The 20,000-nt window shown below is 42.7% G+C and overlaps 1 protein-coding gene and 1 long non-coding RNA gene across 4 annotated transcripts in view; one reads left to right on the top strand and one right to left on the bottom strand.

Annotated features, from left to right (window-relative positions):
• The window catches only part of LOC135101879 (adenylate cyclase type 2-like), a 68,229-nt gene that overhangs the window by 7,963 nt on the left and 40,266 nt on the right, over nt 1-20,000 (top strand). Inside the window, exons 1-2 of one of the 3 annotated variants that reach the window (XM_064006188.1) lie at nt 7,747-8,282; nt 8,384-8,654. The exons of 1 other annotated variant lie outside the window; for it this stretch is intronic. Coding sequence is in view for 1 of the 2 variants with exons in the window: in XM_064006189.1 (XP_063862259.1) it covers nt 8,584-8,654 (71 nt within the window). In the remaining variant the exon portion in view is untranslated. Of the gene's footprint in view, nt 1-7,746; nt 8,655-20,000 lie in introns of those variants that run through there. One more of the 3 variants, XM_064006189.1, reaches the window with a different exon arrangement.
• LOC135101880 (uncharacterized) overlaps nt 1-20,000 on the bottom strand; it is a 42,420-nt gene that overhangs the window by 1,529 nt on the left and 20,891 nt on the right. The gene's annotated exons all lie outside the window — the stretch shown is intronic.

The raw sequence follows: 20,000 nt of genomic DNA, 5'->3' as shown, positions 1-20,000 counted from the left end.
GCGAACTATAACAAAATAAAAATTAATTAAAAAATCACTTAATTGCAGTGCCGCTCCTTAAAAAGTGGAAGAATCTTTTTGTGTTGGCCAGATAATGATACCGAGACTTATTCAGGTAACAACTCTCTCTCTCTCTCTTCTCTCTCTCTCTCTCTCTCTCGAATTCTCAGTAACGGCAAGAGGACCAAAGAAACAGCAGCATGTAGAGGAGGAGGAAGAGGAGGAGGAGGAGGAGGAGGAGGAGGAGGAGGAGGAGGTGGCGGAGAGTGTGAAGGGATTGATGAACGGAGTGTCAGAAGGTCCCGCCCGTAGCACCTAGATGAAAGACCTTCTCTCGACTGTTTGTAAATAAGCATTGAGTCTGAACCTTGACGGGCCCTTAGAGGAGTTATAGAGAGACAGTGAGTGCAATGTGACTCCGTGCTTGTGAGGGCCCTACTCCTTACGCGGCGCCAAGGTCAAGGTTGTGTTACGTATGAGCATTGAGGTTAGATATACGTAGGTAAGCTCCATAACCTTGATTTAGCATAGGCCTACCAGTGTGTTGGTGTCTGTCACGTCTCCTTTTCACGTTACTGCCACGTGTCTGGAGGCTGATATCTCATGGGAATGTTTTTTTTTTTGGTGGGGTTTTGCGTCATTCCGTCTGTTTGAGTGTATTTTGAATGTTTGTATACGTGTGTGTGTGTACGTGTGTGTGGTGTGTGTGTGTGTGTGTAATTCACATCCTCACTTTAGCCGTCATGTAAAGATCGCTTGTTTGGTTGTGCAGTAGTATAATCACTTACGGCGCCGCGACATCAGACGTCACCTGGCGCCACTTTATGAACGCCGGAGGACACTAAGGCTGGTTACTGGCTGGCGGTGTGAAGGCGTGGTGGTGGTGGTAGTGGCAGTAGAGCAGGATGACGCATCACATCATCTCATCTCCCCCTCGTTAATTAGCATCATTAAATTAATTCCACAAGGCAACACCCACTACCCAAAGGCGAAATGCTATGAACTCACGAAGCACGCACTCATTCACTCTCTCACTCACTCACTCACTCATCAACACAGGACGTCTCACATTCAAGGCTCAGGTCATCATGGCGCTACCTGAAGGCGATGTCTTTGATGGCGTCTTCCGACCACTTCCTCATAACTTGGACGAAATTTCCTCTCAGTAAAACACTCCATAATTAGTTTTGAGTGATTTGTGTTGAGGTCTAGATTGATGTGATTATATAAACAATCATATTCCCTTGCATCTCCCTCTCTGCCTCCTCCTGTTCCGTCCTCCATTACCTTCCTTCGTGTTTTCCTGATAACATCTGAACATAACTTCACGGTCCCTTTCCTTTCCTTCCCTCACATTATGAATATCCCCGCACAGTTAGCCGCTCCGTCGTCACTTTCCTCATCATTAACCTTCGTCTTTCCTTCTCACTTATTACCTCCTTACCGTTTTTTACTTGGCTATCATTCCACTAAGTCCCTCCCACGCCCTCCACCACTCCTTGATATTCGTGTACCTCCTTCCATTTTCTCCCTTGCAAGATCTATTTACATTCGTATATCCCACAGAGATCCATTCGTGTTATGAGTCCTTAACGATGTGAGCCGTGTCATTTACCATGAAACGAAATTCCCGACACGTAATTTCAGACCTAGATTGAAAATAAGCCCCGAGGTGATTTCGTCCTCCCTCTCTTCGCCATCACTCTGAGGAATAAAAACACGAGCTCCGGAGGTCACGTGGGTCAGATGAGGAGGTGGTGGTGGGGCAGGCTTGGGATGACACAGGAGAGCAAAATGCCTGTAAAAAAAAAAATAAATAAATAAATAATCCGTCACGCGAAGATCGAGTGTAGCGGAACAAAATTTTGCCATGCCGCGACGCTCCACTCCGTATCCTTTAACTATTATATTATTTCATAGAGAAAAGATTATCCTATTGCCATGGGAACACTGGATATCCTCCGTTATTACCTTTTTTCTCGTGTGTGTGTGTGTGTGTGTGTGTGTGTGTGTGTGTGTGTGTGTGTGTGTGTGTGTGTGTGCGTGTCATTTCTGTCCGTCTGTCTGCTTCATTCATTTCTGACCTTAAAACGGATCCCAGACTGAAGTAAAATGAAAAAGAACATGAATAAGAAAGAACGTAATAATGAAAGAAGAAGCAGAGCACTAATCTTGCTGATGTGCTAATTTTCTACTCCACAACCCCTGTATAATTTCTCGAGCAGTCTGGAGAACAAGTATAAAGGAGAAAGACATAATAGCAGGAGAACCAGAGCACTGAGCTTCCTGCTATCTTTATCTTAAGCCGAGAGTCAGCTGGTGATAGCGATAAGACTGTTTCACCCTTACATCAGTCACTAGCGAGGTGAGGGGAACCCGACCACGCAACTGCCATGAAAACAACGACCCTTTTACAGTTAGGAAGAAATCATAAGGGGTAAAGAAAAAAAAGAGGGAAAACACAAGTAAAAGTAAGACAATTTTACAGGCAAGGAGTGACATATCGTAAACGGTAGATCATAGAAAAAGAAAAGTAAAGGGAGGAAATAAGGAAGAAAATAAGGAAAAGATGAGAAAGAGAGAGAGAGAGAGAGAGAGAGAGAGAGAGAGAGAGAGAGAGAGAGAGAGAGAGAGAGAGAGAGAGTCGCACGTGCTGACAGCCAAAATATTCCACTCCAAACCCAGATGACTCAAGAAAAAGAATGAAAATATTAACACAGGAACTCAAAAGTAAAAGTCTTTGCAGCGAACACCCACAAACAAACTCACTTTTCCACCTCACCATTCACACGTGTCGACGGCGAAAATATTCCATTCAAGAACTCGGTGACTCACTCCCCCAAACCAGCAGCAAAAATTGGCACTGTAGTGAGAGAAGGATAAAGCGTGGAAGGGAAGTTTGACGTTGGAATGAGGGCGAGTCAGAGAGGCAAAGCGGCGCTGCAGTGACGGAAGGAGGCAGGCAACGAGAAAGCGGAGGTGTAATCTATTATTAGTTTATAACTTTCCTCGTCGTCAACTTGACAGTTTCAATACTTCTCGTGTGGTTCTTGCTTGAGAGAGACAGAGAGACGGAAAGACACACACACACACACACACACACACACACACACTCTCTCTCTCTCTCTCTCTCTCTCTCTCTCTCTCTCACACACACACACACACACACACTCTCTCTCTCTCTCTCTCTCTCTCTCTCACACACACACACACACACACACACACACACACACACACACACACAGAGAGAGAGAGAGAGAGAGAGAGAGAGAGAGAGAGAGAGAGAGAGAGAGAGAGAGAGAGAGAGAGAGAGAGAGAGAGAGAGAGAGAGAGAGAGAGAGAGAGAGAGAGAGAGAGAGAGAGAGAGAGAGAGAGAGAGAGAGAGAGAGAGAGAGAGAGTGTGTGTGTTTCCCTTTATTTCTGCAATGGAACAGTGTAAGCCCAGACAGTGATATTTCCCGTCAACTCGCTTTACATGTTCACCTTTTTTTTTTTTCCCCTTTCTTTTTATATTTCTTTCTTTTTGCTCTGCAGCTTTTGACATTTGACTTCACCCCTGCAGATAATAAAGAGAAAAAACAAACCGTAACAAGTTGTCTGCCTTGATGGATTGCATGCCACTCGCAGCACAAACAGTAGCACAGTTCCGATATCCCCCCACACATACAAGAGCAGAGGAATCATGAGGGCAAGAGGAATTATATAACAGATAGAAATAGCTCTTATACCATATGATAGCGAGAAGACGTTGGTTTTTTTTTCCTAAACTTTCACACGTCCTAGAATTCTTGTGGTGCAGGGGTAAACAAGTGAGCTCATAAAAGGGTTAGAAAGATGACGAACTTGTGCGCCTTACTTTAGGTAGTGAACGGATCTATCTTCCCGTTCTCTGCGATGTAGTACAGAGACCAAAAATGCCATTCTTTCCATCAGAGCATGTTGTCCCCAGGTCTCGCAGCGCAGATGGAGTATATGGCTTATTAGCGAAGCCAGCGGGGAAGCCTTATGCCTCGGGTTCCCAATTACCTGCGACCTCTCAATACCCTCACGTGGGACTACCTGAATCTTGCTCTCTATGCTGCTTCTACCTGACTCCCCTGAAACGGAAACCTGGAGAGCTGACGCGTAACACCACCTTGGGAACGAAGCCAATGTTTCAGAAAGGGATATTTCTATTTCAGATTATTGCTTTGCTATACTGATATGAAGACACGCAACGTCTAGTCTGTTCTGACATGATTCCAAATGGTTTTTGTTAATGAAATAAATAGCAAGGGTTTTTCTAATATTACATATTGAAATGGCGACATAAAGTAAACATTTAATAAACAAAAAAAACAAGTAGCATTCCGAAAAAATAAATAAATGAACAAATGCATAAATAAAAATGAACGAAAAATGCAGAGGGTGTGTGCATTTCTCGTGGTGGGAGGAGTCTCGGGCATGGCGGGGTGCAACATTCTTCAGCTACGTTATCTGAAAGGCAAGCATCTATCTATATATCTGTCTATCTGCGTATCTATTGATCTGTCTATCTACGTATCTATCTATCTATATATCTATATTTATCTATACAAAAAAAAAGGGCTGAAAACAAAAGGAAACTCTAAACCTGTGAATTTAGACACTGTGTTGATCGAGGATATCTATATTTTAAGAGAAACCGCGGCACCCACCACCTTGAGGCACGCCTGGCACCTGGTCATTCTAACGGGGCCATGTGGCGGCCAGCGGAAGTGGAGAGTGGCTGTGCAGTGCGGACAAGTATGTATGAGGCGGACAAATATTAATCCAGATAAAGTGCGGCTTTCATAATCTTATCCATTAGCTTCACGTGATAGTGAGCACGTCGATGGAGGGAAAGGTACGAGTGGCTATAGAAGTCTTAGTGAACCGAGAGTTATGCAGAACAGACCATGAATTATCAGGTTGTAATCTTTGTTCTAAAGCTCTCCTTCCTGTGATTCAACTCGTGACGTTAGTGATCAAGCACCCCGACACCAGCCACTCAAAATGCATGGATTTTCAAGATATAATTTGTAGGTTTGACATAATGTTTGCTACAGAACAAATAAGTAATCAAGTTATTTTATCATAAGCGCTGGACTACATAAAAAATATGGTAATATTCTTAGGCTCATGAGAAGGCGGACTTTATCAGCCGTCGTAAGCAAGATTGGATAGTCCTCGATACAAAAGACATTCACGGTAGAACCTCGAGAAAAATGTAAAAATAATATTGAGCAATCTTTCTGTGTTTGTCGTGAAAACATTCTGACACAGTTTTACCTTTATTGTTCATATCATGACCCAAGCGATCCCTTAATATGTGAGACCCTCCGGTGAATATCATCAAAAATAGGAAAGAAGCAATTGATAGAAAGTAAATAAAATAGTAAAATAATAATAATAATAATAATAATAATAATAATAATAATAATAATAATAATAGCTTTTTCTCTCGTTTTTATGGCTAGGACGGTGGTTTGTATGCTATAACAACAACAACAACAACAACAACAACTATAGAATACACCGCGCAGAGGAGAATGACAGCGCGAATAGTGACAGAGAGTTATACAATTAGATTCATTAGAGTGATAAGAACTGTGGTGAAGACTATCCCTTCACAGCTCCTCACGTGCCTCCAGAGATACGAGGGTGATCCATTACACTCCCGTCTGTAAGATTTGTTACTGAGCTAACTATAAGAGGAAGGAGGGAGGAGTCTGGTGTGGTCATCTTTGTGGACTTTAGTTGAAGGCACAGTCATAAGCTCAAGATTATTTATAGTCTTAGGACGAAAAATTCTTGCGAACACTGATACCTGTAAATTGGTATTTGCGTTCGACAATGGCCAGACCGCCCTCCTGACCCCTCCTCCCCATTCACCCTCAGTGGCAGTGAAACACACCAGTTCCTGCCTCCATCCCCTCTGTCCAGAACCTTCCTTTTATTTACCTTAGCTAACTTACTTGAAAACATATTAGGAAAAGAAAGACTGCCTCATGAAAGGACAACGGAGAAAAGGTTAAAGGGAAGATGGAAAGCATATTTAAGCTTTCCCATGGTGTAAGTTAGAGAAACGTGCTGAAATTCGGAGGAAAATATAAATGTAAGGAATAAAAGAGTTGTTACCTAACAATCCAGTAATGTAAGCTTATAACACAAAAATAGCACGTCTTAATGAAGAATTTCGTAGTTTTCTTCACTTCTAGAGGGAATGAAGTTTACATGACGACCTTGAACAGAAATCCCTCAATATTACGCTCAAGCTGAGAAATTCTAATGTTTGTGTTATATACCTTTCCTTCTCCCCACGCACACCTGAACGAATATCTGATGACGGTACTTGCGACACACACACAGACACACACCACCACCACTATAATTACACTCCTGCTGTTGCTGTTACTACTACTACTACTACTACTACTACTACTACTACTACTACTACTACTACTATTACTACTACTACTACTACTATTACCACTACTACCACCACCACAATCACCACCTCCACATACTTCCACAGCAAGCCGGAGAAGCTAAAAATATAAACATCATAATTGGAAGAGTTCGCATTAAGTAAAACCCTTCACTGGATATTATCAAAAGGAAAGAAGGGAACACGAAACAGTGTTGCATGTGCCAAGGAGAGGATGATAGGAACAATGACCAGGAGTTATGTAAGTCACAGCGATAAGACCGGTGATGAAGTCCTGTGGTCCTTATAGCCCTTCACGTATCTATAGAGATATGAGGGTGCGCCAGCACATCACCTGGGCTTCTGGTAGTGTTGCTTACCGTCAAGGTCTCCCTCTACACGTGCGTGGTAGAGAGAGGGCAGTGGATAAGAAGGGATGCTGGTCTGCACACTCCGGCAAGCCAAAACATATTGTCTTTATATACAAATGACGGAATTGTTCAATATAAAGCTACAATGGTTATTCAACATGTTTTGTAAGTTTTATGATCTGTAGTTATATGATGTCATGAAACACTACTTTCTACAAAAGTATGAGCCTACTCTTCCCTGTGTACAGCACAATGAAGTTTGAAGGATATACCAGTAAGTAAACCCAGTAATTATACTTGCTTTCTCCCGAAATGAGTCTTAAAGTCTGTGGTTCATTAGCTAACCAAAGTTTGCTGGTGGCAATAAAAAACAGATGCCATCACTAATATCACTCTAAAGAATTATTACTGAAAGCTGGAAATTTTTTCCGTACGAATCCAGATGAAATGTTTTTTCCTTTCCTTTTTATTAAAAAAAAAAAAAAAGTTAAATGAATATCTTCCAAAAAGCAACTAAAATGGAGATAGAGAGAGAGAGAGAGAGAGAGGAGAGAGAGAGAGAGAGAGAGAGAGAGAGAGAGAGAGAGAGAGAGAGAGAGAGAGAGAGAGAGAGAGAGAGAAACAGGCAGACAGATACATAGAGACAGTAACAGAAAGACAGCGACAGATAGACTGAGGAAGACAGACAGATAGACAGACAGACAGACAGACAGACAGACAGACAGACAGACAGAAAGACAGACAAACAGACAAAACAAACAAACAAACAAACAGACACACAGATGCATAAACAATAAAAAAAAATCTAACACACACGCACACACAAACAGACGAGTGCGCGTGCACGCGCTACAAATCAGTTTATTCCAGGAAAGCGCAGCGTATAGAGGTGGAGGAGAAAAGAGGGAAAGAGGTGGGGGAGGTGGGCGGGCGGGTACGTGCGCGGGGCGGGATGGAGACTGGCAGCAGTGGACTAGTGGCGGTGACCCGGAGTGGAGGTGGCGTGAGGCACTTTCTACCCATCAACACCTCGTGCCACACTGCAACATCTGCGACACACAATCCACGCACCCACACGCACCCACGCATCCGTACACAGGCACGCACACATGACAGCGAGACCACCACTGCAGACTGAGGTCTTAATAAACACCTTCCGACTCCTGTGGCGCGACGGCGAGTGATGTGAAATCCCAGCGGAGAAAACCATTAGGAACAGGATGTAAAAACTTGTGATTAATCACGGAAATTATTGTGTTCGAATCGACAAGTGGCTAGATAAAAGGCGGCTCTGGTCGTTGTGTGATCAGTTCATCATACAAAATGCCAAGATAGACCAAATCATCCTTGCGTTCGAGAGATGTTATTAACGCCTGCAGGAGAGCAAGCAACAGTGTTTCCGCGTGGACACCGTTATTCAGTGAGCGAGTGGAAACGTATCATGCACGGGGAGAACACCTGTTGAATGTCGAACGCGGAGCCAGGTAGGGAGTGAGACGTACAAGCGATAGTGAAATAATTTTTTGCATGGGCCGTGGGTAAAAAGGTAAGAAAGGTCTACCTTATCCATGATTTCTTCCTGAAGGGTAAAATACAGCGAATATGAAGCAACTGCACACCGTTCAATTCCATGTCTGCAGACTTTCATGCGCATGTTTCTGTGTTTTACGGGGAACAAAAATGATATTCAGTCAATAAGTCAAGGACAGACGGCGTGGTTACATCAGAGGCAGCGCTTCTGAATGTTCTTGCTGGTCCGAAAGAGGGTCATAAGTAAGTCACGTCATGCGGACTCAGGAGCAGCGACGAGCCACTGTGGCCAACGTCACCTTCGACATCCCCAGAATCACCTGCAGGTAAGACGCCACGTGACTTGCACAACTTCTCTCCCCCGCTATAACCCACCCTCACTACCTCCCGCTATGGGAGATAGCTACTGGGCCAACCTGGGGAAACCTGGGCAGGGTAAACTTCAATAACCTTGATATCATCCTTGATCATGTGTTTGCTTAAGCTCAGGGATACAAAATAAATGAGCATAGATAGATAGACAGATGAATAGATAAATGAATAAATAGATAAACATGCAAATAAGTAAATAATAAGGAGTGAATGCAGAGACGAATTTATCATTACTTCATTTGCAGTAAGACACAAAATGTCAGTGTACATCAGCCACGTAGTTCTCACCCCTTACATTTACATTTTCCGTCCTGCGTTGTGAATGTCCTCTGTCCAGTCGTCTCCCTTTAAGCACTAGCAGCCTAAAGTGAGCAAGGACAAGCCTACGGAGACTAAATGGAATAGGAGATAAAGAAGGAAGAGGAAGAAAGGCAAGAAACGCACAAAGTTTTCCAAGGAGGCGAGAGTGAAACGAGAGACCCTACACATTTCTCCTTAGGATCGATGCGACACACCCGTCGAGGCTTCAGAAGCAGACAATCGGATGAATATATCAGTCTGGCCGCCGCCGCCGAACAATGGCAGTTCCCAGGGGGCTCTAAAAAGTGCGAGGGAGGCGTGCTGGCGAGGTCAATTGCCGCGAGCCAAAACCAACCAGCTATTGTGGTTAAAGTGCGTCATTGCTTTACTACTATTACGAGTCGACTCTTTGTCTCTCAGTTCAAAGCAAATACATCCAGCACGCTGCACAAGATTGTACTGTAATTGTTTCCTGATCACATACCAAACTCTCGATAACAGGAAGCTAAGAAAGTCTTGGGACCTTGGTAGACATGTATGTTTCCGGAGAAGACATTAAGGAAAAACGTTATCATTTCTCCATTTCCGCCTTCAGCAAAAAAAAAAAAAAAAAAAAACCTTCCGTTATTTTTTTTTTTTTTTTCTCAGGAACGTGTTTCATGTTTTCTTCTCTAGAGTAGAAAACATGATTTTTTCCCTCTTATATTCCGTTATATTTATTGCTGTGAAACAAAACACCTATCAACCCGCTCTAAACTGATGTGTGTGTGTGTGTGTGTGTGTGTGTGTGTGTGTGTGTGTGTGTGTGTGTGTGTGCGCGCGCGTTTCTTCAAACAGTATCCTTCCACGCCTTGTCTGATTTAAAGATGATACTCTTCATTTCCTTCAATACTAAACATAGGCAGCATTTTTATTCTCTCCAACGTTTTTTACTCCTCCTGATAACCAACATCACCCTCCTCGCGAGCCGCACCACACTCCCATGCACAGGTAAGCCCGAGTCTCGTGTTCCCCAGTACTCGCCTCTGCGGGGCATTTCTCTATTCGCGGAAAGGTGAGAGTGGAGGCGCCGGAAATCAGGCAGGAAGTTTACTTGTATTTTTCTCGTATTCCGGTTGTTGATGCTGCCGCTGTGAAAATAAACCACACAAGGGAGGCGATTTTTTTATCTTTTCCTTTCTTTTTTCGTTCGTCCGTTTGTCTGTGTGTCTGTATGCGTGATTCGATCTGCGTATCTACGTGTTCATGTATATCGTATCTTTCTGTTCCTGGTCTGTCTGTATGTATCTTTCTGTTTGTCTGCCTGTCAGTTCTCTCTCTCTCTCTCTCTCTCTCTCTCTCTCTCTCTCTCTCTCTCTCTCTCTCTCTCTCTCTCTCTCTCTCTCTCTCTCTCTCTCTCTCTGACGCACGAGCAGCCACCCACCTACTCATCCATCGCCACCCTCCCCACACACACACACACACACACACACACACACACACATCAGATTGAACTCTATAATTAATTTTGCATCCTCAAAGCAATACTTGGTGGATCTACGAGTGCGTCTATGGCAATTACCTTAACCTTACGATGAAACAGAGTCAATATTTACCCGTCACACCTGTCATTTATTCTTTTAAAGAATTACACTCATGAATGACACACACACACACACACACACACACACACACACACACACACACACACACACACACACACACACACACACACACACACACACACACACAAATTTAATATAATATAATCTAAGGCAAATCCCTGTGAAATAAAACCTGGTATTAACATAAATTATGTCAGAGTTTAGTCCAATGGATTATTAGTCTTTCGCAGTGTGTGTGTGTGTGTGTGTGTGTGTGTGTGTGTGTGTGTGTGTGTGTGTGTGTGTGTGTGTGTGTGTGTGTGTGTGTGTGTGTGTGTGTGTGTGTGTGGATACAAGCGGATTTCAAAGAGGTCCTAACTGGGTTGCTTGTTTTAGCTACACTACACTAACCGAGGAAAAACTAGCTGCAGTATGGAAGAAGAGAGCGGTGTAATGTAGGGCTAACATTACTTGAGGAACTTTAGATGTCAGTGTTTGAAAGTAAGGACCTATGTTTCTTATTGTATAGATGAAGGCACACTATGGAAACAGTACAGTCATGGTCAAAAGTCTAGTAACATTCCATACTCAGTTCGACTGTGCTTTGTGTTCTCTTTTCATGTTAAGTCGTCTCATCCGCTGCCAGTCTCCTTGCAAGGCTTGGCAAGTGGTAGATTCCAAGATCAGAGAACTTAATTAATGTTGAGGGAAGTGCTAAATACTGCAGCAGAATATTCGATTTATTCTGTCCACGATTGTATGGGCATGTTGCGGCATCCCTGACTGGTGCTTTTAAAGGGAGGCAGCAGTCAATTAGCCTCCAGCTCCCTTCAGTCCACTGTCAGGGTAATTTTCCTTAGGAGACGCCGTACACCGTTTAACCCTAAGCTATTGAGAGTCTTGAAGGTGTGTGTGTGTGTGTGTGTGTGTGTGTGTGTGTGTGTGTGTGTGTGTGTGTAAGTGTGGGTGTATGTGTGACCTTCATTAGGATTATACTCATCATTTCACACCATCACCTTCATTTGTCTAAGTCTCATATCTTTATATCACTGTCAGATGTGAGAGAGAGAGAGAGAGAGAGAGAGAGAGAGAGAGAGAGAGAGAGAGAGAGAGAGAGAGAGAGAGAGAGAGAGAGAGAGAGAGAGCACGTGCTAAAGACAGAAAACTTTTAAATTAATTTAACCTGATTTAACCTCATCTACCATAACAATGAAATAACATAAAATAATATAACTTAATACAATATATTTTTTTTTTACTTCTAGATGTTTATAACTCATACTCTTGAATCCTATTTTCGAAGGCCAAGAGGATCATAAGATGGGTGTTTATCATATCATCCTATTCATCCCATCACTAGAATCCTAAAAGCACACTTAAAAATTTTATTGTCTTCCATTACAGTCTGCTATATGTAAAAAATAAGACGAAGAAATGTTAAGGAATACGGTCCCATATATTACTAAATTCATAAGTTTTGAGCTTTCACTACAGCCTAAATAGACAGAGTGTATTTAGGTTGTAATAACAGGAATATCGTGCACCATAAGAAAGCAACATGTCTTTCCTTTAATACTATCATTACTCTCTCTCTCTCTCTCTCTCTCTCTCTCTCTCTCTCTCTCTCTCTCTCTCTCTCTCTCTCTCTCTCTCTCTCTCTCTCTCTCTCCTCTCTCTCTCTCATACTCTAGTTAGTACAGAGTATTGTAGTTCAATCCAGCAGTTCATCTAGGAAGTAAAGTTCTGCTGTTGATTGAAAATAATCTATAATCTCTTATATCCTTATTACAATTCCATGCTACAATGAAAGAAAAAGTACACAAACATGGGAGATTAAACGTAATTTGGAGTAGGAATGACACCATGACTTTGGCTCTGTTTTACGTAAAATATAACAAAACCATTTTTTTTTTTAAGTTTCATGTAACACCGGCTGTGAGCAAGCACCGACAAAATGCGTTATAACCTTCCGAAATATAACCAACCACGTTCGTTCTTAACAGCGACCACAAATCAACACGTCAGGATGAGGAAGGGAAGTGACCAGTCACACCCACCCGGTCCACCCTTAAGATGACTTGGGTTGCATAAGACGAGGAGCATTCTCTTCTTTACTTGGTCGTGATGTCTTGCAGGGAATAATCATGATGAGCTTCAGATCAAACCCAGAACCTTCAGACCAGAGCATTGCATTTTTTTCCTTAAATAAGAAGTTCAAAGACTGAATATTATAGAATTTCGTTCCATTTTAAGCTTAGTACTTGAGTTTCAGACCTAAACACTAGAATTTAGGACAAAATGCTGCATTTCTGTCCTTATGTAGGAATTTCTTCCTGAACGCTGTAAAAGTTTCAGACCAAAACATTGCATTTCCGACAAACATTGCATTTCAGACAAAAAAAAAAAAAAAAGATTCACTATTAACCTTAAGATAAGACTTAGCTCCTCAGCCTTGATCATTAGTATTTGACTTGACTTTTAAATGAAATAAGTTCCCCATCACGTAACCAGGATGATTTCGAATTAATAAGATGGATTTCTTTATTTACCCCATTTTGTTTTTTACTTGTACTGTGATATGTGAACGAGGTTCTGAATTACACTCTTGGCATTCAACCCTCGATTTGACCTTTCCCAAAAATATATCCGCCATCAGGCCCCGAGGATGTCTTGAGATGAATGAATGAGATGATTTGATTAGAAGATTCTTAACTCTTCCAGGATATGTGAATGAACCTTAAGCTACGCTCTTGCTTGTTATTCAGCTCTCAGTTTGACCTTTTCATAATCACGTTAGGAAACATGTCTTGGACTAAATACAATAAGAACAGGATATGTGAATGAACTCTAGCCACAGCCTTGACCTTCAGCACTCGATATGACCTTTCTCTAAAATAAGCTCACCAACACGTCACCAGTGAGTGCAAGTGTATTTGGGGAGGCACTTGAATCCCTTCCCCGCCGCGAGTGATTATGTCAGACGATGACAGAGCCACAAACACCGCCTCCTACCACTCCCCCTGAACTCCCTCCGCCTCCCTCATCTGGTCCGCTCCCCTCCTGGCGCCAACCCCGTCACATATCACCACCTCCACGCCCGTGTCGACCAAAGAGTGTTGCTAAGATGACTCACACTCCTCTTCCTCCATAACCAGACCTGTGTGAGCCGTTACCTCCCTCACCTTTCCTGAAATAGTTTAGAAAAAGGCCAGTAAACAGTCCGGAGAGGAAGAGGGGAAAAATGCACCTTGTTTACGGGAGTTTCAAATGTTGCAGGAGGCTACCCTAAGCTCCAAGTTCCGTGTTTAGCGTTCCTGGGCGTCGTGCACGAGTTGTACACAGGCTGAGTCAGTGATGGCTTTGTAAGCGGGTGGTTTGGGCAGAGTGCTGAATAGTTTGTACGGGTTTTACGTGCATGAGAGAGAGAGAGAGAGGGAGAGAGAGAGAGAGAGAGTGAGAAAGGCGGGCAGGCAGGCAGGTAGGCAGACGGAGGGAGCAGCACATCACAATAACTACGATACTGAAAACATGAACAACTTTAAAGAACCATTCCTGCAGACACACACGGCCACAGCAGTGTACACAGTGAGATTGGTGCTTGTATCTCCTGGTTCCGCAGCGGCTTAACACCGCGACTTGCATCAGTGAACAGGACAAGCAGATCTTACACAAACAACACTCGTCGGACTGAGTGTCAGGCGGGGAATACGAGTAAGGTGTACGTATACGAGCAATAGCCTGGAGGATGAAGCGGCCATGACTTTCAAGAGAATAGATGAATAACACGCCCAATGCACCAAGGCTCAAGGGAAGGAGGTGCGCTGAGGATCTGCATAACAGCGAGCGTCCTTCCACACTTGCCTTGTATGGAAAGTATGATGATGAGGATGAGCATGTTAAGGAGAAGAAGGAGGAGGAGGAGGAGGAGGAGGAGGAGGAGGAGGAGGAGGAGGAGGAGGAGGGGGAGGAGGAGGAGGAGAAGTTGGAGGAGGACAAAGAGCTAGGTGGACGAATATGAGAAACATGTCGAGGATTAGAAAGGGAAGAAGACGAAATACAAAGAGGTGGACGAAGAGGAGGAGGAGGAGGAGGAGGAGGAGGAGGAGGAGGAGGAGGAGGAGGAGGAGGATGGAAACGACTCAAAGCTAGATGAATACGAAAGAGAAAGATGTGGAAGCTTATAAGGAGACAGGACAAAGAGATGGACAAGGTGGAAGGGGAGGAATATAGTATACATTTCTTAACTAGCCATTTCTAGGGGATGCATCTTAAAAATTCTGACAAGTATGCGTATGACAGTAAAGCTTCATGACTAGATGGAAATACAAAATTGCGTCCAGGTATTAACGAGATATTATAACAAAGCACACAGGAAGAAATGCAGTGAAATCCTCGCATATAGGAAGAACATGCATCTGAGTTAGTGATGTGCAAGGTATTCCAGAGCACATTCGCCTCCACCACTACGCCAGCCTCACCTCACACGCTGCCTAATTAAGTGCTGAATATGAGATGGTGCCGCGTCAGAGAGGACGATTACATTACTTAGCGCCTGAGGTGGAAAATGAAGCCTAGAAATGCAGGCTTCATTATCTGCCTTGCACTCTAAGGCTTCCCGGACTATTTCGAGATTGACTGCAGACTTCTGACGTCAATCTCACAAAAAAGAAAAAAAAAAGTGATAGATAAAGTGAATTAATCAACCTTTTATACCTAAACTTAAGCTCCGTATTGACTTGCATTTGTGAGTTCCGTGCAGGCATTTCCAACTAATGCCACAGAATCCCAAACAAAATGCAAGGCAAGATTACTGTGATTCCTGGAAAGAGAAAACTCATGAAAATACATTAAAGATTTATAAAAGAAAATACAAAGGAAAACGTAGCAATATCATCATTTCCTGACTCAGCATCAGAGGAAACAGAGGAAGCACCTTTGTGTCTATGGAGTTTTCGGTCAATCTAAAGTCTTTTAAACTGCTAAGAATGTTTCAATTTCAGCAGGTTACTCGACTTCTTAATGCACAGACTTCTACTTGAACTCAACTCTGGCTAGTGACAGGAGAATATGGAAATGGAATGAGCGGTAAACAGTGCCTCTCAGTTCTCGTATACACACGACTCCTGTTATCACGTACGGTAACCAGTGTTTCTCGGTTCATTTATATTCCCGCCTCCTACCATCTAACTCACAGGCACTGTTTACCCGCAAGTCCCATTTTTCATATTCTCCAGCCACTGCAGATATAAGAGTTTACGCTGTGTTCTCAAAGCTCCGTTCTCTCATCACAACAATTTTCAAAGATTATGGAGATGACTCGTCGGGTTTTCGTGTGTTCTACCTAATGATGTTATAGAATACTCCCTTAAAATATCACTAGCATCATGAAAATACAGCAGCGTCAACTACAGACATGGAAATGTTAAGGAATATAGTCCAAATTAAGGTGACGGACGATGGGTATTATAAGTGGGCGTGCGTGATAATTAAGAGGCCCGTTCAGACTGGAAGCTTCTCCCCCCTCCTACAGTCTGCTGACTCTCTCCCTGCCTGTCTCTCTCTGGAAGGACGAACATTCACTGAGGCGTGCTTGTCATAAACACTTCCAGGTGGAGGTGGTAGTGGTAGTGGTAGTGGCGGTGATGGTACAGCCTCGGGAAGAGAATAGTGATGAGAATAATGATGGTCGAATGATCGAAACACTATTGAGTGAGGGCATGTGAGAGACAATAATGATTCTCTCTCTCTCTCTCTCTCTCTCTCTCTCTCTCTCTCTCTCTCTCTCTCTCTCTCTCTCTCTCTCTCTCTCTTACAATACTTCGTGGCGTACCTCAACCCATCCAATACTTTGCCATTAGTTTCAGTTCATCCTGGACGAGAGGATTGCGTTAAATTCAGGATGATCTTTTCCATATCTGAGGAGCTGAAAATCACCTATACTCTCACATGCATTACAGTTATATACTCCGTTTTGACAAGCATTTATATAAAGCTTGAAAACAATCTACATATAGTAATGATTACATCAAATTCACCAGGAAGCGAAGACGGATCAAATAAAAGAGCCTTCCTTCGTACCCTTGTTACTTGGAGGATAACAAGCTGACACTCAGGCAGGGAAGTATTTACGAGAGATACGTAGAAACCCAATGCTGGGAAGATATGAAGGAGGAAAACTGATTTAGGTACACGTTCTCCTGTATGTGTGCTCAGTCACTCTCTCTCTCTCTCTCTCTCTCTCTCTCTCTCTCTCTCTCTCTCTCTCTCTCTCTCTCTCTCTCTCTCTCTCTCTCTCTCACACACACACACACACACACAATCATCAGGAAAAAAGATAAGATAAATATACAAATACCTACATATGAAAAGAGATCAATAAAGCTGCATGAAAAGCCAAATACACACTAAAGTATTGAAGAATAAGGTTTCCCTCGAGCTATTTGTAATTACCTTATCCTTTATCTTTGTTCCATATATAAGTATTTATCGCCACTACATTCCATGACTTGCACTTCTATAACCACGTATCTCTTTACCCTACTCAAACAGACTCGTGCGTGTAGGAGAGTCACAACTCTCCCTTCCAGTGTCAGCCAGAACACTCTCGAACACATCGGTGTCTTGTCTTATCTACTTTTAACACATGCTGGTGAAATATAATGTGGTTTCCCAAGAGTGTTTTCATGATTGTAGTGATGATTTGACAAGGATTCTTCATTATTTATGGGAAGCACACCCATGGGAACCAAAGTAATCATCTCTGCGGCTCTTGAAAATAGAGCTTATGAAAATCCAGAGCGCTTCAGAATATGGGCCCAGAGATGCTCATTAGCCAGTTACGACCACAACGCGATACTGCCTCATGCGTTCTGCAGCTACATATTATATTTCCAGCACTAAATAGACATTATTACGCTATGTTACCACGGAATATGTATATGTACACGCGACACGCTCTTTGTCTCGCGAGGCCACTGCTCCTCACCGCTCAGCTCTTGACGCGGACACAATGGGCGAGGCGATGTAACGAAAGGTCTCGAGGTGACTCCTGGAGTCTTTGAGGGATTCCTGGTCGAGAATCAACCCACACGTGTTGTGTGGGCTGCGTTGTGTGTGTGTGTGTGTGTGTGTGTGTATGTGTGTGTGTGTGTACATTCTGTCGATGAACAAATACAGAATACAAACAGGAAAAAAAATACAGGAAAAATATATTATGAAAGATGGTAAAGGAAAGAATGAAATGAAGATATAGTGAGGCAGATAAGACAGACTACTGCACGTATGAACGTATTCTAACCTCGCTTTCACTGGCAAACTTTGAAATGCTTTGCATTTTTCTCTTTCGCTGTCATGTGCGAGCACAACATGGGCCCATTTAGCACAGAAATATCAGGACTACTAGACTACTAGACTACTACAAATATCTCTCATAAAGCCCTTTTTTATTTCCTGTTTACTGAATGAAGGGTACGTGACAGATGGACAGTTATAGATAATATAGACATAAAGACAAAAGAGACAGTACGCTGATTGACGGAGAATACCTAATTGACCAACTAAATGAGTGAGTGAATTTTAACGGTACCACAACGAGATCATGTGATGTATGACCGGAAAGAAACCTGCATGAGAGGAAAATGATAACAACAGTGAGCCCAGACAGAGGCGCAGATAGCAGTAACACGTCACTAGATAAGAGTCATGATAGAGGCAGGACGGAAAATATTACATTAGGTACAAGTGTTTATTAATTTTGCAAACACGAGTGATCTTTATTAAAACCATCTCTCTCTCTCTCTCTCTCTCTCTCTCTCTCTCTCTCTCTCTCTCTCTCTCTCTCTCTCTCTCTCTCTCTCTCTCCCTTATTAAGACCAGTATAATGTTTGTTTATTGATTGGTTGGTGTCTTGCAGCTGCTATTGTTCGTTTTGTGTTGTTGTTGTTGTTGTTGTTGTTGTTGTTATGCTGTTGTTGTGTTGTTGTTGTTGGTAGTGGCAGTGATGGTGGTGGTGGTGGTTACTGATGTTGGTTACTGGTTGATTGATGGTGGTTACTGATCATTGTCGTTGTTATTGTTGTTGTTATAATTATTGTTGTTGAATATGTAAACGCATGACGAGCGAACGAACCATTATTGTAACATTTTGCAACACAATATAGCAAATGTGAATAAGTATTGCACTACGGATAAAAAAGAGTATCGGTGCATAGGAGGTCCGATGAATACTATAAAAATCCGGTCAGTTGCTGGTTTCACACTATGTTTTCGTTTCCTTCGGTCTGTACAGTCATAATGTTTCCCATACATAGTGCATCGATATGTTTTTACTCATAGTACTTACATACATACATTCGTAGTTCCAGAGCAACGTTTTTCAATTTATGGCGCAATGACTCGCTAAATGATCGCCGACATCATTTAATTTTCATATGAACTGGATGGATGGCTGGTAATCGCATTAATGTGAGGAGCGATGACAAAGTGGACATCAAAACAAGCAATGCAATTGACCTTAATAATCCCCGCTTCTTAAATTCTTTGCAACAGTCACTATCTACCGGTATTCCTCTCACTTCCCGTATCCTACTTAGACCACCAGCTGACATTCAACACATGGGTAATCTATGCACTCTCGTAATCCACGGAAATACGAGGCTAAAACTCCTACTTCCTGTTTATGCTTAAAAGTTTCCAAACATTTCCTCCGTATCTCTGTGTTGACGAAGAAGGAAAGAGGGGAAGGAAGAAGAGAATGAAAGTTGGATATAGAAGGGTTAAATCAGTGGTGTTGTTTGGCGGCGATAACGTAATAGGACACAGGAGATAAAGTTAGTGTATTAGATATGGTGTGGCTTCTTGGAGGCTGTGCAATGAGGGTATAATGGTGACGGCCAAGATAAAGGTGGTGATAAGGATGAAGGCTAGGCATATACATAGAAGGAAAGGACATGAGATAGTGGAGTTAGTGGAAAGATGGCGAGTGATGATGATGATGATGATGATGATGATGATGATGATGATGATGATGATGATGATGATGATTATGATGATGATGATGCTTCAGTGATATCACCATAATTATCATATACATTTAATTCTGCATTAGAGAGGATAGCTTAACACAAACAGCCTCGCGAGGATCAGAGTCTGATGCTTCATATTATTTTGTGATGAGCTCATTATCAAGGATGGTGGTGGTGGAAAGTACTAAGCGTGGTGTGGTGATAACTGTCCACTCCACATGTTTATCGCAGCCGCAGGTTGCTAAAGACCTCCGGATAGAAAAAAAAAAAAAATGGTAACGAGGCAGATAGTCTCCAGATAACGATCCCAACTAGAACAAGGCAAAATACGCATGTAACCTTATCCTTATCCTTATGCCTTTCCTTCCGGCGTGCTTGTCCATGTCATGTGACT

Source organism: Scylla paramamosain, chromosome 7, assembly GCF_035594125.1.
Source record: "Scylla paramamosain isolate STU-SP2022 chromosome 7, ASM3559412v1, whole genome shotgun sequence".
Lineage (NCBI taxonomy): Eukaryota > Metazoa > Arthropoda > Malacostraca > Decapoda > Portunidae > Scylla > Scylla paramamosain.
This window is presented reverse-complemented; position numbering and strand designations above follow the sequence as displayed.